The sequence below is a fragment of the Miscanthus floridulus genome, chromosome 9, assembly GCF_019320115.1.
Source record: "Miscanthus floridulus cultivar M001 chromosome 9, ASM1932011v1, whole genome shotgun sequence".
Taxonomy (NCBI): domain Eukaryota; kingdom Viridiplantae; phylum Streptophyta; class Magnoliopsida; order Poales; family Poaceae; genus Miscanthus; species Miscanthus floridulus.
Window position 1 is genome coordinate 16135144 of NC_089588.1, and position 22096 is coordinate 16157239.

General features: G+C 44.8%; 2 protein-coding genes and 1 pseudogene across 3 annotated transcripts; 1 reads left to right on the forward strand and 2 right to left on the reverse strand.

Annotated features, from left to right (window-relative positions):
* Positions 1 to 2811: 2811 nt before the first annotated feature.
* LOC136481437 (two-component response regulator ORR10-like) lies at positions 2812 to 4903 on the forward strand. 2 transcript variants are annotated; one of them, XM_066478782.1, is made up of 5 exons: positions 2812 to 3129; positions 3216 to 3307; positions 3422 to 3502; positions 3607 to 3677; positions 4477 to 4903. In XM_066478782.1, the coding sequence occupies exons 1-5, from the start codon at positions 3024 to 3026 to the stop codon at positions 4733 to 4735; spliced, it is 609 nt and encodes a 202-aa protein (XP_066334879.1). In that variant the 5' UTR covers positions 2812 to 3023; the 3' UTR covers positions 4736 to 4903. The 2 variants fall into 2 exon arrangements, with proteins under 2 accessions (XP_066334879.1, XP_066334880.1); XM_066478783.1 differs by having other exon boundaries at positions 2872 to 3129; positions 3425 to 3502.
* Positions 4904 to 5052: 149 nt separating this feature from the next.
* LOC136481436 (DNA-directed RNA polymerase V subunit 5A-like) lies at positions 5053 to 7671 on the reverse strand. Its single transcript, XM_066478781.1, has 4 exons — positions 7285 to 7671; positions 6490 to 6666; positions 6118 to 6231; positions 5053 to 5334 (listed from the first exon to the last, which is right to left on the reverse strand). The coding sequence occupies exons 1-4, from the start codon at positions 7663 to 7665 to the stop codon at positions 5209 to 5211; spliced, it is 798 nt and encodes a 265-aa protein (XP_066334878.1). The 5' UTR covers positions 7666 to 7671; the 3' UTR covers positions 5053 to 5208.
* A 3058-nt stretch (positions 7672 to 10729) lies between these two features.
* On the reverse strand, positions 10730 to 12408 carry LOC136479325 (uncharacterized; annotated as a pseudogene).
* Between the last annotated feature and the right edge of the window lie 9688 nt (positions 12409 to 22096).

A 22096-nucleotide genomic window follows, 5' to 3' on the forward strand; every position in this document is an offset into this window, starting at 1 on the left:
CAGGTGTGCGTGCGTGTGATGGATCTGCGTGCGCGATCCAGCCCAGATGGACGTCAATGTCGCCCGTGGCTCATGTCCCACGTCCCACAAGAGCAGAGCGCGTGCAGGGTGACAGCCGGCAGGGCATGGCCGTGTCGACTTGTCGTGTCACCCGGCTCGCAACAAGCGACGAATACGACAGGTCTATAGAGGAAGAGAAACGTTCATTGCATACGTACAGAGAAAGAGAAACGGAAGTGGGGTGAGTACGTAGGGCAACCGGCCGACCGCCGCACGCCGGCCTCTCTCATAAAGGCAAAAAAGGAGCAACAGGGAGTGATGCGCGGCCGAACAGGACTACTACAGCCAACAGAGGAGGTCCCAATCATCCGTGACACAGCGGCTTGCAGGCCGGACCGTACATGTGAGCAGTTTTGGGCGCATGCATGCATGGACGCAGAAGGAGTACAGCTACAGCGCGAGGCGCAGCAGACTGAGAGGCTGTCCGGGGCTCGCGCCATGTCTCTGTCCCTGCTATTTCTAGCTCCCTGAGCGGTCGTCGTCGTGCCTGCCCCGAGCGCTCTGCAGCGTCCTGCCACTGCCAGCGCTCACGCCATGCTCGGCGCCATACGTCCTGGCGCCGCCAGAGTCGACGGCGCCGAGATGCCTGCCAAATCAGCGCCACGTCAGCGTCGAGCCCAAGAGCTCGGCGCCAGGGACGCTGACGCCGAGACGTGTTAGCCGAGCTAAGAGTCCAGATTCTGAAATCTTTCCTCCAGAGGCGTATTTGTAAAAAACTTTAAAAAAGAGGCTAAAAAATAAAAAATTCGGCAAGAGCATGCCATGGGACAGGACCGACATCCATCATCTACCACGGCCCCGTTTATTCCAGCTTATTATCCGATATCGCGAGAATAATCGTGCCAAAGCGGACACTACAGTAAAAGTAGAAAGAAAAAAACTTAGACCTCGTATTACAACAACAGAGTAACAATGTTTATGAGAGCACGAGCAGCACGACATTAACTAAAACGAGAAACAAATTAATTGAACAACTAATAAAAGTATTTTCCTAGGGTCATTTCGTTTCCATAGTGTTGAACAACTTTCCTAGGGAATTTTTTTTATCCCTAGAGTTTTAGTTGATACCCTAGGGAACGTGGAAGTTTCCCTAGAGGTTTCAATTTTCCTCAGAGAGCTAGATTGGTTGTCTGCCACGTTTATGCCTCGATGCAATATTTCCCTAGGAATTCCATTCATACTGTAGGGAACTAAAAATTTTATTCCCTCTCGCCGCCACTCATCTCCGCGCGCGCGTCTCCCAATCCTTTTCCTCCCAAACCTAGACCCCGCCATCACCCTCTCTCTCCCCACGCCAAATTCTTCCCCACGCCAGGCGACCCACAGATCTGGAGATCCACCGCCACCACCCATCCTCCTGCGCACTGTCGGGCGCCTGCGAGACGTAGCCCGCCCACCCTCCGCCGGCCCCCTATGCGACGCCGCCCGCCCGCCCTCCGCCGGCCCCCTGCGTGACACCGGCGGCCAGCCACCGGCCCGCCCAAGCCGCCCACCCAGCCTCCTAACGCCTGCGTGCTGCTTTGTTACTCCTTTGGTCATTTTGATGGCACAAGTGTTGTTTGTGTTAGTGCCTGTAATGAGATATTGCAACTTAAAATGATATTATGGATTAATAAATATTGAATCCCAATGGAAACAATGCATGTGTGCTATGTTATGTTTAAATTTGTATTTGAATTCAAATATATATTGTTTTTTCAATATGATGATCTGCATGTTATTTGTTCCCTACAAAACTCCGCCCCTAGGGAAATGACCTTTACACGCAGGCACTCAAGTGGCACGTCAGCAGATTTCCCTAGGGTTTTCCGTCGAAATCCTAGTGCACTTCTTAGTTCCCCATGAAAACGTTCCCTAGGCAGAGATCCTGATGAACTCCCCTAGGGAAACTAGGGTATTTAAGCCTTTCCCTACCGTTTTCGGCCCCAGAGAAACAAGTGGATTCCAGTAGTGTCGGCACTAAAGAATACACCAATTGTTAATCTGCAACCTCTCACTGCCACGCGGAACGAGCCACTGCCATGCATGGCTACTTGGCTAGCCGCCACACTTAGCGAGTTAGCGTGTCGCGAACAAACAGAATAGTGTTGCTCGTGGCAAACGAGCACAAGGCTGAATATATAATATAGTACTTTCTACACGAGCGCTGCTCCCTTGGATTTAGTACGTAATAAACAAGCAAGCAGCCATGCACACAAGTGCAGCAAATCCTAACGAATTTCCAAGCAACCACAAGCAGAAGTTCCCGCCGATTCACCAAATCACAGAAACCGATCCGGCCGTATCTTTCACCCTTTCTTTCCGGTCAGCAACAGCAACAAGAGCTCATAAAAAAACCAGTGAACCAAATCCAGTTGATGATACCACTCGCTCGCGGCGACAGCGGCAGCAGGAAAAGGGCGAGGGAACACGAGGAAATGGTGGTGGATCCTGTGAAAGGCTCCAGAATTCAGGATTTTCGGAGGGTCCGGCTCAAGATGCTGCTGCTGCCTGCTGCCTGCCCCGGCCCGGACGTCCCCGTCTCTCCCTCTTCTATAATTCTATACACACACACACACACACACACACACACACACACACACACTCTGTATACCCGTATCGTGGATGGAAGGAGTCAATTCCTGGCAAGATTTGGAGCAAATCCGCCCAGGATCTTGCTTTTTCCATGCGCTGGGATTTTCTTGGTCATCACACGCACCTCCTCCCCTTTCTTTCCACCTCTCTATTCCTTGGATCGCTTTCCCTCATATCTCCTGGAATCCTTTCATGTGCTTGCCTTGTGTGTAGTGTAGTGTGTGTATATATAGGAGTATACGTGAACTCAACCGCACCCAGCACACCCTTCAAAAAGCAAGCAAAGGAAGCTCTTTCATGCCAAGCTCACTTTCCCTCTGCTGCTGCTACCTCATACCATAGCATCCTCCTTCCTTCGCCGTCCTGCCCTCTTGCTTGCTTCTGCTGCCATGGCGGTGGTGGCCTCGGAGACGCCGTTCCATGTCCTGGCCGTGGACGACAGCCTCCCGGACAGGAAGCTCATCGAGAGGCTCCTCAAGACCTCTTCCTTCCAAGGTAGTGTCAGTCATGTGCCTGCAGCTGCTCTGCACGCTCCTGGACGGATCTCAATCTCATGGAGAGTTGTGGCTCTGTTTCTGCAGTAACCACTGTCGACTCCGGCAGCAAAGCCCTGCAGTTCTTGGGGATCCATGACGACGACGCCAGCACGGTCTCTGTCCACGCGCACCAGCTGGTAAGAAGAAAGATGAACAGATCGTCGTGTGCAGCTGTTTGTTCTTTCTGTTCCTGCTAGTCTGACGAAAGGTTTCTGATGTGTTTGGTCTTGCTTCTTTGTGGGTCATATAAGCAGGATGTCGCGGTGAACCTGATCATCACGGACTACTGCATGCCCGGCATGACAGGGTATGATCTGCTCAAGAAGATCAAGGTATGCAATAACAGCCATGTTCTGTCTAGTGTTTCTTGGTGTATCATCTGCTGAAGATATATAGCAGGGTCTAATGAAGATGCATGCTTGGTTTGTTCAAGCAGGAATCGTCGTCTCTTAGAGATATCCCGGTTGTGATCATGTCGTCGGAGAACATCCCTTCAAGGATCAATAGGTGAGCAATCTTATGGATCTCTATGTAATTTGTTTCAGATCATCTCCTGGTGTTTATGAAGGAAAAAGAAAATCAAAGTTAAGTGTACAAAGATAAAAGAGCAGTGAGAAGCTAAGTAGAATTACAGCATGAGAACAGCTCTTCCCATTTACTATGTTCCTGCATGACTGACAGCATACTCTTGCTGAGGAATTACTTGACAATTAGTAGAAAACTTTTAGAGAGCTAAGGAAGTTCCTTTTTTTTTCTCTCTATGGAGACAGAAATGAATAGCTTTGGACCAAATTGGATATGAAAATCTCTCCGAATCCTTAATGATTCGGTGCCACATGTGTTGTAGTATAATAGAGGAACCGCCCCACCCATGATACAGCTCACACACCGGCTTAGTATAATCTCGAAATGTTTGCTGTCTAATAATAAACAAAAGAAGAAGAAGAAAAGATATGGAATAATGAGCACATCGATCTTGTAGATCTTCCTTCCATATTGCCGTATCCATGAAACAGGCTTATTGATGCAGACAGCTCACTAGCAAGCACCACTCGTCTTTGTCCCGGTTTATTCTATGTCTACTTGCACGGTGCACAAACAGAGGAAACATACATAAAAAACACTCAGACGGCAGGAAAGAAGTCAAATAAAGAATCAAAAGATATGATATTTGTGAATGGATAAGTGTAATAAAGATAAAAACACAAAAAGTAAAAAAAAAGGAAGACATATTATTACTTGCATCAGATCAGATTTAGGTAAAGAGATACAAATCACTGACTCACTTCTCAACACTTTGAATCAGATGCCTGGAGGAAGGAGCGGATGAGTTTTTCCTAAAACCAGTGCAGCTATCAGACATGAGCAAGCTCAAGCCCCACATACTGAAAAGCAGATGCAGGGAACACTACGAGCAGGAACAACAGCACCAGCAGAGTGACAGCAACAGCAACGATTGCAGTAGCCCCACGAACATGAGCAGCAGCAGCGATAGCAGCCGAAAGCGAAAGGCAGAGGACAACGAGGAAATTTTGCCCCAGAAAAACAGACCAAGACACAGTTAGCTGCAGACTGATCATAGGACAATTAACCCCCTCTTTCTTTTTTCCCCCCTTCTCTTTGTTCTTTCTTTTACTTAGCTTTTGGCCTACTGCTTTGTAACACAGATGTTTGCCCCCTGATTTGCAAAATATAATGGAATCCATAGCTGGACACTGCTAGATTCGAATCAAGTGATTTTGTAACACATTTCAGTTATAAGAGGACAGTTATGATAACAGCTCTAGCAGGTCATCGGAGACATCCAAAAGTGACAGAGATAACTTAGGATTAGTTGTCTTACACTCTTACTGTTTCTAAGCTTAGACAGGAAACAAGCACTTAGGCGCAAGATGATTTCACCAATAGCTTACAGCAAGGTTCATCCTACATAATTGGGTGCTTACACTGGCCTAGCAGAACCGTATCACCTGCCCCTCTGAGAGGTCATTTTTACAAACTGCTTATGAGACCTTCATCCACCGAAATGCATGGGCCCTCAGAAAATGCAACGGTATGTCACATGGTTCCCGGTAAGCTCGCTGTCATATATAACTTTAACAACAGTTCCCTTGCCTAGTCCGTAATAGCGAGCAACAGCATCATTCTCCAGCATGCGAGGCAGCTGAAAGATACAAGCACCAGTTTCAGTGAAGTGACATGAAATTACTTTGCCACAAGTTAGGCTAGCTCCATCAAAAGAAATAACCAAGGGAAACACCAACAAGCTAATAATAAGTGGGAACTGCACCTGAGGCATGCTAAGAATAAACTAGCCAAAATAAATGAGATCAGTATCCCCTCCACAGCCACAAGCATATTTTTAATTTCTGATTTGCATATCATTATGTAAGGAGGCAGCAATATATAATTAGAACACACATAAATAGAAGGTGAAATAAACTTGACACTGCAATTAAAAAAATTCTCTATAATGTGATAACAGTGCTCCACTATGAAAATATGGAAGGATCTTCAGTTTCAATGCCACCAAGTTGCATTTTAGTGAGAGACGCATAAACACAACAGCATTGTAAGCACAATATAAATGATGGAATTCACTGAATTACCATCAATATTTCCATGTGACCAATGCGGTCAGCATGGTAATTTCATAAGTTATCAGCGATGTCAATCATCACACCCAGAGAGCACACTAACAGACTGCAGTATCCCATATGGCCATGATCATGTTGCAAACAAAATCGAGTGCTGAAATTATGGTGTTACAGCAGCTTAGCAAGTATGATGAAAAGCAACAACTGACAGCAATCACCAGGCTGCATTGCTGTTTTCCACAAGATGTAACAAAAGAAGGCTACAAAATTCACATGGCACCATGACTTCCAATTCCAGTATAATAAAGCAGTAAGAAACTATCAATAAGTAACTTCAGAAAGAAGCATACCTGTGCATCCATCACATTGTACTCCTTCAGGAGCTTGGCTTTCTCCTCTGCAGTCAACACTTGATGCTTGGGCTTGAGGACATGCTTAGTGATGTTCACCAGTAATTCCGTGATCTATCATTGGAAGAGCACATTGATTTGAATACAGGAATAAATACAAGATAAAACAGCAAAATACAACTTTACATGATCTTCCGAAAGTTGCAATCTTCGAAATGAACACTTGATGTTAAGATCATTGTTTGCAGAAGAACAAATAGTGAAAATTCAGATTGGGCATTGTAGTTACAACCGAAAGAATCCATGTTGTTACTCACTTAAAGAGACTGAACAAAATGTGAAGAGCAGCCAACAGACTAGACAAAACCTGACCTGGAACGTGTCAACTTTAAATGGAAAGATCTCCTTGATAGCTTCTCTGGCTTTAGACATTATTCTGCCCTGCAGGATCAGAATCAGTCTGGACAAGTTCTCGTCTTTAACTCCGGTATATACCACCCGGATAGCCGCGAGTTTGACAGGTTCGGGTGGACAGAACACAATTTTCACCTGCATAACACATAGTGGAGACACATCCTTTACTCACTTCACTTATGGCAAGAACAATTGGTATAAACAAGCACCTTATCTGCATGAAAAGACAACAGATAAAAGCACCTGTACTAACCTATGCACACAATCATTTAACTTCTGTAGATACATACATAACAAATTAAGCAGTCCATACCATCCCAGTTGCAGGATGGTGCCAACCCTGGCAATCATAAGCGCAAGAATAATAATGTCCCTAAACGGTACGAGCAACCACACCTAACATCAGCAAACAGCAAGTAAGGGTGAATCGGTGAGAAAGGGTAGGGAAGAGCCGATGTGCCTCTTTCTCCCAAACTCTTCAATTTTGCAGTACCTCCCGTCCACAATGCCTATCTGAGCATAACTGGGTTCTAGTGCACTAATGAGTACTAACAACCTATTTAATTTCGGGAGGTTATCAGGAGTATAAAACCAGACTTGATGGAGCAGGACCCGAATGCAGGTTGAAATCGTGCGCTAGAACACGAATCTAACTCTAACCCTAATGCAAGAACATCTGATGCCACACCGATGATGATAGTATGATACCATGGGGTAATAAGTAACTGAAAAGAAGAAAATAAAAAACCCCACCTTGCTGGATGGGTCGGAGGCGAGGGTAGTGGAGAAGGCGAGGCGTTCGAGCTCCGGCTTGTCTTCCCACCAGGCGCGGAACTCCGGGAGGGTGCGGGCGAGCTCGTCCTCCGGGACGGCGTACCCGCGGTCGCGGAGCATCTCCAGCGCGGTGCGGCGCGCCAGGAAGAGGCGGTGGCTCTCCACGCTGCCCCCGCGGTCGAGCATCGTCGATATGCAGGCGGCCACCTCGGGGACGGCGTCGTCGTCGTCGTCGACGTCGTGGCCATCGACGGCCCGGGCGGCGCCGTTGGGCGCGCGCGCGGCTGCGGCGGCAGTGCTCTCCGCCGAGTCCATGGTCAGCGCCGATTGCTGGGAGGGGGCGAACTGGTTCGGGTCCATTTTCGTTCTTGGGTTGGGTGGGCTGGGGTTTTGGGTGGGTACAAGCGGAATCTCACTCTTCTTAACGAAATTACTCCTTTGCAGGAAATTGAATATAGGTTAGCCCTTAAAAAAACAGAATTACTCCTTTGCAGGAAATTTTGCTTTTCCGTCGGTCGCCTATCTCTCCACGCTCTTCTTCCTCAACGGCGGCGGCGGCTAGGGTTCCGACGAGCGGCTAGGGCTCCGACGGGCTTATAAGGGTTTTTTTTGGTGGGGGTGGGGGTGGGGGGGGGGGGGGGGGGGGACAGACTGGGCAGGCGGTGGGGCGGAGGCGGAGGCGGGCGGGTCAGGTCGGGGCAGGGGTGTACATGGCCGGAGCTCGCCGCAGAAGAAGGAGGGGGGAGGGGAAGAAGGCGGACCCGCTAGGGTTTTGCCAGAGCTCCGCGGCTGCGCGCCCGGCGAAACCCTAGCACGTCGCGGTGGATAGGTGGGCAGCGGCGAGGGCGAAGACGATGAGGAGGGTGTGGCTGCCGGCGAGGCAGGCTGGGGTGGGGAGCGAGGAGGAGGAAGGCGCGGGCGCGAGGAGGGGGCACGAGGAGGAAGATGATTGACAGCGCCATTTGTTTGTTGCCGATACATACCCTAAAAAATGGTGTGATGTGACGGTAATATAATACTTAAGACTAATAATGGTCAAAAACATTAATTTTGAGGACAAACCGGAGAATCTCTATTATAGATGATTTTGAAATCAGACGTTGCTAAACTTTTTTTAAAATCAGGGGGAACTTTTATTCACCTAATAATTAGAATTAGGTCTGGCTTGGTAGAACTCTAGATGGCTCTAGCTGTGACCTCTTCATGCACTATAATGAAGAATTATTTTTCTCTCTTCTCTCAAAATAAATTAGGAGTCAATAAAATCACTATTTTTTCCTTTACCGGCTACCGCTTCTTCACTACCATGGGGAAAAAAAACTGGAAATGTCCCCCACACAAGAAACGACTTCCATACCAAACGAACCGCTAGCTAGCGAAGCTATGTAACCAACACACACAAGTAACAAACAAAAGGGCAGTTTATTATTGTGAATAGTTTTGGAATTTTCCTTTCCATGTTTCTCGGGTTCATTTATCACCACTTGTTTTGTACTTATAAATATGCTTTTTTTTTATTTTTCATCATGGTACCTCTAACAAGTTCATCTTTTAAAATAGCTTCAAGAGTCATCTTAAGACCCAAATATCCTAACTTGTATAATATAGTTCAGTGAAAACAAACCGCTATTGCAACAACTCAATGTTTTCTCTAGAAGAGCATTACTAGGTAATAAATTGTTAGGACATAGTAACAAGATTTGCAAACATTGAATTACACGTAGGAAGGGATACTTTTTTACTTGTTCGAAATAATAGTTTTTTCTCAATAAACTCTAGGGACAAAGGTTTCTCAGAAAGTTTGGCGACTAAAGAATCTTTTTGTGGTTTCTTAAAAAGGGTGTTATTCTAACAAATATAATTTAGTAAGAAGGAATTGGAATAGGAGAAATTGTATGGTTTGCACGTATGATATTTTGGAGTTTGAGTCAAACTTTTATAACATTGATTACTAATAATAAAATTTTAATTGTTTATTTTAGGAACTTGAATATCATATGCACAGGTTTTCCATGAAAAAACTTTCATAAAAACATAAATTCGTTAGGATGTTCATTTATATTCTAATAGAAAAGTGGTTTTTGTTGTCCAAGACATCATTGTTCGGAAGGGAAAAAGAAAGAAAGAAAGAAAGAAAGAAAGAAGAGAAGGAACTGTATATCCAACAATCATGTAATTTTTTGTTTTTCCTTTCACTCAAATTTTATCCAATATACTAATGGCATGTCATCATCTCCATTTTATCTCATCCCAAAGTAGGTAAAAAAATTCTAATTTCAACCATATTTGAGTATAAGGAATTTATTTTTATTACACTATAAATCAAGAGTTTTTGTTTAAAATGTTACTATACAAAATTCTAATTTCAACTATATTTGAGTGTCAAGTAATGTAGTAGGCTGGCTGTTAAACTCACCTCGAATGATTGTTGAATAAACTAGTGGTGCTATCTAATACTCCTTATAGTATCCATATGGCAAGCATCGCATATATGATGTACCACGTGGCGAATGAATCATCAGTAACTACATATCCAAAACTGTTGTTCTACATGTTTGATGAGCGTATGTATGGATAAAAACCTCTGTGATTACGTCACTCTAGGGTCATGGCCAGAAAATTTTATTGGTGCAGTGACTGCACATACTGAGTTTTGTTGCTCCATTCTGGTTTTGAGAAGATGCCTGCTAGTTGATGATGATGGCACGGTCAATCTTTCACGGTGTGTTGCTTTTTGTTGAATTTAGGTAGAGCCCACAGTAGTTTCTGTGGTGGTATTTTTGCATGATCACGATGAGTATAGGATAGAAGCTGCTGGAAAAGATGCCTTTGAGCAATCGCGTTGTATAAGACTTTTTATGTTCCCTTCTTAATGTAGTGATACGCACTGCGTATTCTAGTTCTAGGAAACAAATAACCACATTTGATGGTGTATGTGATGCATGTTTTGACCACTGTACTGTAAATTGGTGCAATTGTTGGCGAGTTTGCTGTTTATCCTCCCACATATATCTTAAACTATCTCTGATTTTTTATTTTTTTGAACGCATGAGCTAAATCTGATTTAAGTGGTATTTCTACCAAGTACCAACTGATGATGTTAATGGGAGATGTTTGTAGTCGCAACTACTCTTATACTGTGAAACTTTCAGTACCGGCAAAATTAAGCTCTTTTTGTAACTTTCAGTAACAGAGTAGATTACTTCGAGTAGGAGTAGCCACTAATGTGTTGTTCAGAAGAGAAACAGAGCTAACAAAAATCGATAGCAAACGACTGCTGCAAAATATCGCTCAGCTGCATATTTCAGCAATTAAGATCCCATCCAAATGCAACAAGCACGAATATTTGGTGTCCTTGACAAAATGAATGAAGGGCCTATTTTTTGAGATAAGTAAATTATTGGCACAACTAGAGACAATTATATTACTGAAAGTACTTCATCCTGGAGGAGCCAACGATTTTGACCTCAGCCTCAATGCAGCACTTGGTCTTGATGAGATAACCATTTGATGAGTCCTGGATATCCTCCATTGAAACAACGTTCTCCCATCCCCAGATCCGAGCATTGTTTGAGAACTGGGTCCGGCCTGCAATTCCCAACAGCAAAAAGAAGGGTTTAAATATGTGAAAACAATTTAGCATCCGGAGACCTATCCATTAAGCAAATTTGTACTAAATAGCAAACCTGTTGTTTTCAAATGCTCGCGACCTTCCTGGTTTTTGATGGTTAAGGTGAATTCAACCAGGATGGCATAGTCTTCGGGGAGATCATTTATCATGTTCTTCAGGTACAAGGAGATGTGGTTTTCTTCTTTATCGAGGCGAATCGACCTGCAAGAACCGATCGTGCATGAATGAGTGCAACTCCTCCCAATCTCTAGTGATCAAATGCACGAGTGACATTTACACCATGTTTTGAATCAAGGAAAGGAAATCCAGATGAAATCACCCTACCATTTGTATCCACCGGCGGTGAACTCCGGGGAGTACCCTGGGTTCTCCATTCCAAAGAAGTCCGCAATGCACCAGGTGTAAGCAGATTTGGCCTCGGGCAAGGTGCTCGTATTCTTGACAAAGAGTCTCTCTGATGTCGTCTTTGCTTTTGTGGTGACAACTTTAATGAACTTGACACCAATGACGCAGTTGTTATTGACGAGGAATCCAGATGAATTCTTCAGTGCCGCGAGCCTAATCATGCATGACTTGCCAGAACTTGTACGTGCTTGCAGTCTGGAAAGTATGGCTCACTGCGCAACAAAATATAGCAATTCATCGAAACAAGTAATGGCTGGGAAATCATACTAGGAAATAGGAAGGTTTGGAGTCAAGTTTAAAGCATTCTGGTAAATTTTTTTCCCAGGTGCAGTCTGCTACTTTACCGTGATGTTCACTATGCTTTCCATACGACTGATCATATATGATCAATCTGAAAGATGCGTCAACGATAGTGTTGGGTTCCACTGATTTTTGAGACAGCTCAAGCCTGAGGGAGACACACTCTTCATCACAGCTGTTTCTGTCCATAGGATTCAGTTTCAAGTACCTGCAAAGAAGTCACCAGTCATGACAGAGCACTGGTTAGTTTGACATAATCATTTTCTCTCTTTCAGTAGGTTCTTGTAGAAACATGTATCTTGAATCCTGCTATATGCTGGGGGAATGTCAAAATGAGTACGTAACAGCTCTAGTTGCATGTAGGAACTGAACTAATAAGTGATGCAACAAATAACAAATTGAAGAGTCGAAAAGAATAGATAGCTGCACCTGCAATCCATACCAGTTATGGTCCTTGATCTTAAACACTCTGGAGTACGTCCATCCTTCACCCTTGTCAAGAAGGGAGGAGAAGTTGTCGATGCTCCACTTAAACGTTGCCTTCTCTGACGCTGGAGAAGAACAGCAACATGGAAGATTTAAACTAATAAACTATAAATAGTCCTAGAAAAGGAATCCAAATAGTGCAAGGCCATGGTGAAGAGTTGCCCGTGATGATCCCTTGGTTTATCAGCCCAACATAGGGAGAAGGACGAACTAGCACAGAGATGCATAATAAGATAGGGAAAAAAAATCTTACAATCACCAGTGACACAGCAGTTGCCCATGGCTCGGCCTCTTCCAGTCCAGGAATTGTTCCTCGCTCTCTGCAAGTGAGATATCCGTGAGGAAACAATGCCGACTAGCTGGAAAGTTCAGTGTGTCGTTAAATCTAATCTTGCAATGGCGAAACAATGAAGGCTCCATATATAGGTCAGAACGCATAAGAAATTTCAGATGAGATACCCTAATAAATAAATAGGAAAAGATTAAGATTTTATGCACACGAGGAGGCCTCTGCCAGCACACACGCACACTCACCCCTAGGAACACACGTACACAAACCCTACTCCTATAAACATCTCCGAAAGAGTGTGCCAGCACATCTCAAGATTAACGAAGTCACCACAGACGTCTCCCTGTCGATGGGAACGTCACCTACCACTGAAAGCACAACGCCATTAAATCCTAGAATATATCTAGAAAAATACGAGCACCCATGTCAAGGCGAAGACTTAAACCCGGGTGAGCATATTCCACCACAAGGAACCTAACCAACAGAGCTATGCTCTAGTTTAAAACTTATATTTATCATACTTTAAAAATATTAAAAACTCACATTTATGCTAATTTTAATATCATAATTAATAATATATAAAGGTTTGAAAGGTACTAATGGCTAGAGGGGGGTGAATAGCCTAATAAAATTTTTACAACAACACTTAACAAAATGGTTAGACAATTAAGAGGCGAAGCAAGTGTTGCGCTAGCCTACTCAAAATACAAGCCACCTACCACAATTCTAGTTTAGATAGTGTCAGTTCATACAAGAGCAATGACACTAACCTATGTTAGTGTACTCTCAAAGGCTAACTAAAGAGCCACACCAACCAAGCATGCAAGCTCTCACAACTAGCAACATAAAAGAGCTTGTCAACTAGTTTGCGGTAAAGTAAAGAGAGTGATCAAGAGGGTTATACCGCCGTGTAGATGAAGAACCAATCAATCACAAAGATGAATAACAATGAAGACCAATCACCTCGAAATTAATGATGAACACAATGATTTTTACCGAGGCTCACTTGCTTGCCGGTAAGCTAGTCCTCGTTGTGGCGATTCACTCACTTGGAGGTTCACGCGCTAATTGGCATCACACACCAAACCCGCAATAGGGTGCCGCACAACCAACACAAGATGAGGATCACACAAGCCACGAGCAATCCACTAGAGTACCTTTTGGCGCTCCGCCGGGGAAAGGTCAAGAACCCCTCACAATCACCACGATCGGAGCCGGAGACAATCACCACCCTCCGCTCAATGATCATCGCTGCTCCAAGTCGTCTAGGTGGCGGCAACCATCAAGAGTAACAAGCGAAATCCGCAGCGAAACACGAACACCAAGTGCCTCTAGATGCAATCACTCAAGCAATGCACTTGGATCACTCCCAATCTCACTATGACGATGAATCAATGATAGAGATGAGTGGGAGAGCTTTGGTTAGGCTCACAAGGTTGCTATGTCAATGGAAATGGCCAAAGATGTGAGCCACAGCCGGCCATGGGGCTTAAATAGAAGCTCCCACGAAATAGAGCCGTTGTACCCCTTCACTGGGCACACTGCGCTCTGACCGGATGCTCCAGTCCAACTGACCGGACCCTGGACTCAGCGTCCGGTCCACTAATGGACGCCACGTGTCACCAGCTTCAAACGTTGTTCGTCAGATTTCAACGGCTACGAAGCTGATCGGACGCTCCGGCAAAACTGACCGGACGCTGGAGCCTCAGCGTCCGATCGAGTACAGTAAGGGTCTAAAACCGGTTTTCCTCGACCGGACGCGTCCGGTCCACCTCGACTAGACACAGCCCAGCGTCCGGTGGTAAACCCTAGCCTCTGTACCGCCAGTCAACGCGACCGGACGCAGGCAGTCAGCGTCCGGTGCTTTTGGATCCAGCGTTCGATCACTTGATCGACGCTGGCATCTCCTCTGTTTTCACTTCTAACTTCTTCACCCTTGTTCCAATGTGCCAACCACCAAGTGTAACATCTTGTGCACATGTGTTAGCTTATTTTCACAAATTTTATCAAGGGTGTTAGCACTCACTAGATCCTAAATGCATATGCAATGAGTTAGAGTATCTAGTGGCACTTTGATAACCGCATTCCGATACGAGTTTCACCCCTCTTAATAGTACGGCTATCAAACCTAAATGTGATCACACTCTCTAAGTGTCTTGATCACCAAAACAAAATAGCTCCTATGGATTATACCTTTGCCTTGAGCATTTTGTTTTTCTCTTTCTTCTTTTCAAGTTTAAGCCCTTGATTATCGCCATGTCATCACCATTGTCATGTTATGATCTTCATTGGCTTCTCCATTTGAAGTGTGCTACCTATCTCATGATTACTTGATAAACTAGGTTAGCACTTAGGGTTTCATCAATTCACCAAAACCAAACTAGAGCTTTCAAGGTTAAGTTTAATTAATTTTAATATGACTATTTATAATATTTTAAATACTTTATTTAGTTTATTTATATATTTATGAATATTTTAATTTAAATTTCTTTATAGATAGATATTCATGTGTATCAAAATATTTGTCTATATTTTAATGATTTTTTTATATATTTAACATAGAAATACGTGTATATATATATATATATATATATATATATATATATATATATATATATATATATATATATATATATATATATATATATATATATAACTACTATCCTATAGCTGACTGCAGAATAACTTATTCTGTAGCCACTTTGAGTTACGATAATTACTATGTTAATTTACGAGATTTACAGTAACTCCTTACTAAGTGGTTTACTATAACGTTATGGTAAATATTCCCATGTGTTATAGTAACCCAACTATCATAAATATGTATTGACATTATGGTAAATTAGTATATAAAATTATGGTAAATAGAGGTGGCTACAGAATAACTTATTTTGTAGCCGGCTGCTGAATAGCCTCTCCCTATATATATATATATATATATATATATATATATATATATATATATATATATATATGTGTGTGTGTGTGTGTGTGTGTGTGTATGTTATGTACACTATCTTTAAAATCAAGTAGATATCCAAATGTGAATCCAAACTCAAGACACCCACTTCTCATTCGTATCCGATAATATCTGTATCCCTATTCAGATTCAAATTCAAATTAAAATATGTTAAATAGCTCTATCCGGATTCGATTCACCTGTGAAGCCGAGGTGGCCGGCTCGTGGGCTCGTGGCCCACATCATATCTACCTGCAGAGGTCGTGGAGAACTCGCGTTGGGCTATTGGATCTTCGTCTAACGGCTGAAGGCCAACTTGTACTCCTCCCTCAAGAAAAGAATACAATTCTAACATATTACTAAGTTAAAGTATTTTGAGTTTTAACTATCTATATATAAAAATTATCAATATTTATGATATTAAATAAGTGTCATTAGATTTGTTATGGAATATATTTTCATAGTACTAGTATAATGCCCGTGTTAACGCCATGGCTTTATCTTAGGGATCCACATGAAAATAACCAATGGTTTTTTTTTCATAGTTCAACTTTTACATAATTGTATTTGAGCATGTTTACAATCCGAGAAACACTTTTGCATAAGAAGGCATAGTAAAGTTATTTTTCATATTAACCATCTAAGTTACATTCTGCCTAAGTCCTTAATCATGACTTGGAGATCTTTAGAGAAGCTGTCAAAATATTCGTTTGCACGGCTCTTTAAAATATCCACCAAGAATTTTATCCTCAGTGAAGTTGATAGCGGTACATTGCAGATAATAAGCTAAATTATTAATTTCCTCGTCGTAACAGCTCCTGACCCATGTCATTCATAAATCGTACCCATCAGTAAAACTCGCAGAGAGCAAGCAATGGCAGCGGTGATCCTGGTGCTGCGGGCCAGGCATCCAGCAGTCACCCGCCTCCACCATAAATCAAGTAATATAGTCCTAAAAATTATGGACCAGTCTAAAAATCATTTTTCAGTAGTGTTTAATGATTAGATTAGTATTAGCAATTGTTTATAGCTAAACTCTAAGACATGACAGTCATCAGGGATAAGAAAACTCACATAACCATGAGAGACGACAGCTGTGAAAAGACATCAGGAATTGAGCCCTCCAACTTATTGTGTGATAAATCCCTGAAAATATATCAGAATTCAAAAACACAAACTTATCTTCACCGACTAAAATTCACTGCATAATTAACGTGACTGAAAACATGTAGTTACAAATACTCGAGTGCTTTGAGTTTGGCAAAGTAAAATGATACATCTCCGTTTCAACCCGCTGAATGAAAGGTGTTTGTGTAAACATCCAAAAGTTCGGATGTCATAATTCAGACGAAAGTGCTATTTATACTGAAAGCATACTTGCGATGTTGGTGATATCGCTTAGCGCATCGCGTGTATCTCCGGGGGCGTAGACATTACGAAGTACCAGCGAGGATCTTCAGCCGGCAGTAGCGGCGGGCAGCAGGGTTTCCTCCAAGATAAGATAACTGGGTACAGATTTAAGTGAATATTTAATTTGGCACAGAACTAATTTGACATTATGTGTCAAATACAAATTTAACAGACTCGTAAATTGGCATACCTTGCATTAAAATTAAGCTAGAAACATATGTTATCTGTGTTAGCTATAAGCTATGTTAGTAACTGAATATGTAACCAGAGTACCAGACATAGCACATGACTGGAACTTCAAAGCATGAAAGTCAAGGAGGACCACTGAGGGGGTATGGCTCTCGGTATCCACTAGACAAGACATGGGCCGCACCATCAGAGGTGGCCCAGCCCACAAGATCAAGGCGTGTACGGCGCCGCTCGACGTGCACCGCAAGCTATTGTATAGTACCAAATAGGCTACTTTTCTTGTAACCCTACCCCTCTAAAGTATATAAGGAGAGACAGGGGTGCCCTAGTGGACATGATCCATAGATCTCAATGCAATACATCAGAACACATGATGTAGGTATTACGTCATACTGACGGCCGAATCTGTCTAAATATTGTGTCTTGGTGCTTGTATTACCATCTCGCTCATGATCTCGCTCACCTCTACAATAAATCTACCATCGTGGGATACCCCTCGGTGGACTGCCGAGCATCTTTTGTCGACAGTTGGCGCGCCAGATAGGGGTGTGTGCTTGATACATGACGAGCCAGATGGCAGACCTCGATTCCACCATACGGCGGCAACTCGACGACGGAATCAATCTACCATGACTCCACTCTCCCGCCAGAGCCGCTAAGCGAGCTGCCCGGACTACTTACTCCGACCACCTACCGCATCGCAATGATGATCACCACAAAGAACGACGCCGTGACAACCGCGACCGCCGCCATGACGACAGATCAGAAAGCTTGAGCGCCGGGCAACTTCGTCAACGCCGACCAGATAACGCCATACGCCGCCAACCAGACTTTCTGTCTACAGCTAAGTCACGCTTTAATATTTTCCTAAATATTGTCCAATCTCCATATATCGCCATAATGTTTCTCCGAGCTGTTTTCTTCATGTTTGCTCTCCAAACGATTTTCTGAACCCCCAAACAGTAATGTTGACGCTCGGATGTCTCCAGAAACGGCCCTGTCTCTGGCTCCTCCCTACACGTGCTACAGGCTCTACGCTCTACATTATGGGTGATCGACTGTGGTTCCTTGGTGACGCCTGTTCCTCCTACACGTGCACGGGCTCCACGCTCGATGTTATAAAGTATGGGCTAGCTAGGGCTAGAGACTCAGCTACACACTAACTGGTCGGGCGGTTTATATTAAATATAAATACATCTTCGCTCCAACTGATCGTCGAGCTACATACGTTATTTTTTTTCTTCGGAGTTCATATATTTTTACATCATGTACTACCCGTTCAACATGTTTGTATTGCAGGATCATCGTCTAGGTGATCGGACCACCTGGTGCTCGGACTTCTCCACCAATCAACTGGTCAGACCGCTTGGTTCATGGACTTCGTCGCCGACCAGTTGATCGGACTGTTCGCCGGTCGCTTCTACTCAATGCTCACTTCGCCGCCGACTAGTTGACCAGACTGTTCATCGCTCGTGTTTCATCGCCAGCTACGCCGGTTACTCCTCGCCGCTCGGATTCTTCATGCTCGAGGACTAAGTGGGCACACTTCACCGCACGGACGTCGCCAGCTACGTCGGTGCTCGAACCTCGCCAGCTTCGCCAGGAACTCCTCACTGCTCGAACATCGCCGCCTACGTCGAGAGTTCCTCGGTGCTCGGACATCGCCGCCTACGCCGGGGACTCCTCGCTGCTCGAATATCGCCGCCTATGCCGGAGACTCCTCGCTGCTTAGACGTCGCCAGTTACGCCGAGAACTCCTCGTTGCTCAGACGTCGCAACTGCGCCGAGGACTCCTCAGTGCTTGGACATCACCGCCTACGCCGGGGATTCCTCGGTGCTCGGACATCACAACCTACACCGGGGACTCCTTGGTGCTCGGACATCGCCAGCTACGCTGGGGACTCCTCGCTGCTCGGACGTCGCCAGCTACGTTGGGAACTCCTCGGTGCTCGGACAACACCGCCTACGCCGGGGATTCCTCGGCGCTCGGACATCGCACTTGGTGGTCGGATCTTGCTACGTCTCATCGGTGTGCTATCAAGCTGCTCCATGCTGTTCGGATCAGGGTGCTGATCTTGGGCAGCACGTCTGAGGTCTTGATACGCGCATGTCGGATGACGTCGGCAAAGCTTTCAGACTTCTTTTTCTTTGACCCTGCTACAAGATTCATTCTTCATCTTCCAGCAGGCTCGGAGACTAAGTGGGCACACTTCACCTTATGGTGAATCTGCGCTTTTCTCATCTCGAGGCTACGTCCGGGGCCTGACTGCCTGCTTGGCTGGTCTTCTACTTTCTGACCCTGGCACCACGTGACTACGTCACCTGCTGTCAGGTTCGGGGACTAGCTGAGGGGGTATGGCCCCCGGTATCCACAAGACAAGATATGGGCCGCACCATCAGAGGTGGCCCAGCCCATAAGATCAAGGCGTGCATGGCGCTGCTCGACGTGCATCGCAAGCTATTGTATAGTACCAAATAGGCTACTTTCCTTGTAACCCTACCCCTCCAGAGTATATAAGGAGAGACAGGGGTCCCCTAGTGGACACGATCCATAGATCTCAATACAATACATCAGAACACAGGATGTAGGTATTATGTCATACTGACGGCCGAACCTATCTAAATCTTGTGTTTTGGTGCTTGTATTACCATCTCGCTCCTGATCTCGCTCACATCTACGACAAATCTACCATCGTGGGATACCCCTCGGTGGACTGCCGAGCATCTTTTGTTGACAACCACATAGTAGGATCTTAAAAAACATGCAAGGGAGGTATATCAGAGGCAAAAAGAAAGGAAATTAAAAACCTGCAACCTTATAAGACATTAAGATGGCAGGGTAAAATAAAAGAAATCACATTCCATTGTGTATTTATCTTCATAAATCAGAAAAGGATATCTTTTTTTCATTTGTTCACTCATTCACTCTTATAAACCTACAACACTTTTAACACTACTAAGGAATATGGAAATCGGAGAAGAAAGTTGAACACAGATCCAATCATATGAGTGCAATACAGAACAAGACCTGACATGACAAACGTGATGATAAACATAATTGGACTGAGTCGCAAAAGGTAACTGATTTTCTCCACAAATTACATAAAAATAGCATGCACCACAAAGTAATGAACTATCCATACAAATTCTAGAAACTATTGGCAGTTCCATATTGACTCTAGTTGTATATTTTTGTATATCTATTTTTAATGCAATGCTTTGAGATCCACCCTTTATCCACCGACGGATTGTTGTTAGCAAGCAGCCTATAGGTCAAAAGAAAGCTTTCGACGAAGAATGAAACAACACCCAAGGGATGGCCATAAATCAAATACTTTCTAGATCAAAAACCAGTCTCTATCACCAAATTGATTTGCTGCTTCTCTTAATTCGTCTCCCTCCACCATATGAAACTGGTGCTCATATGTTGGTGTCCTGAGATAAAAAAAAACAAGGACAAGGGGTCAGGAGAACCAAATATGGAGAAGGTTCTACATATGTTTGTATTTTTGTAGCACATTTTTGGCTTTATTCAAAGTAGAAAGTATGTCTATCCCTACATGCCATAGCCTTTGAAAACTCAACAAGATGTGCATCAGTTGAGCTGACATGAGTTTGACCAAGAAATTCATAATGCTGCCTTTGCTAACACACAGAAGCTTTACCAATCCAGCCACACCTTTCTAGAAAACCATACACCAATGTCTTTATGGAAAAGGGAACCTCTGTCCAGAATCTTAATAAGACCTAAGAAAGAGATAATGCTTCACCTGGAGCATAGTAAACTGCTTTTTTTATGCCCATGAAATTCCAATTCCAGCACCGTATCCGGCATTTATAGCATACAGCAAAAACAAGAAATGGATGAAGCAAATTTAAGCAAAAATAAAGGAAATTGTAGCAGAATATATACTAACCTGCAAGAAAGTGGAGAGAAATGGATAGGGATAAATTCATCATCGGCAATGGGGTGTGCTCAGTAATAGAACAACCAACAAATTATGTGAAGTAAAGACATCATTGACAATGGATTTATGCTCAATTGCTCAGTAACAAATGTACAGAATGTAGCAATAGCGACACCGCCATCATAACACATGCAAAAGAGAATCGCTAAGATATAATGACATTGCCATCACAAGAACAATGCAAATAGCAAAATTCATGGAAGAATGAAATAACTATAAGCATTATTGCACAATTCCATTGTCTCGGTCTAACAAAAGTCCATCATTGCACAATCCCAAAACCTCAGTAGATAACATAAAGAACGAAACAATCAATCATCATTGTACAGCGAAGGATATCAGTTCTGCACATCTAAAAACAAGAGGACGGCAGGTGCCTGCGGGAGCCGACAGCCTATGGCCTCCCAGGGGAGGGGGAGGTCAGGGAAGAGGGAAGAGCGCACCCCGCCATGCGCAATGGGCCAGATGCGTTGGTGTGGGGCTCCTCCAGCGATAAAGGCCAGCACGCCAGATCCACACACGCGTACACTTTCCTGGCGCTGGCAAGGAGAGCACAAACCAAAGAAAAACGTCTTTCCCAGCGCACGCAAGTGCGGAGAGCCTCGTACCCAGTAGACACAGATCCGGTGAGGGGACCGACGGATCCAGCCACAGGGGTACCGGAGACGGACGCTCGAACGGTGGGATGCACAAATCCGGTCATGGAGGCACCACTTCTGGAGGTGGAGTTACTGGAGCACACGCCGGAACACGCGTCGGAGCATAGAGAAGAGGGAAGTCGAAGAGACAGAGAGAGAACAGGAAAGGAGAGGGAAGGATGAGATAGAAGAAGCTTGGACGCAGAGTTGGTGAAGCACACGCCGGAGCGGCCCACCGACGTCCGGCCCGCACCCACCGCGCGGCTGGCCGGGGGGGGCGCACCCGCGCCAAGGCAACGCCCGCCGGGGGGCCGCCCGCCCCACACGCCGACACCGCTCCGTCGCGTCGGGGGCGCTCGCCCCGCACCGCCAAGCCGCCCACGCGCTACGCCGGCGGCACCGCGACGTGGCGGGAGGCACCAACCGCCGGGGCGCACTCGCGCCGATGCGCCGCGATGCCACGTCGGGAGCGAGGAGAGAGAGATGCACGAACGGCGTGGCGGCGCCCCGGAAGGT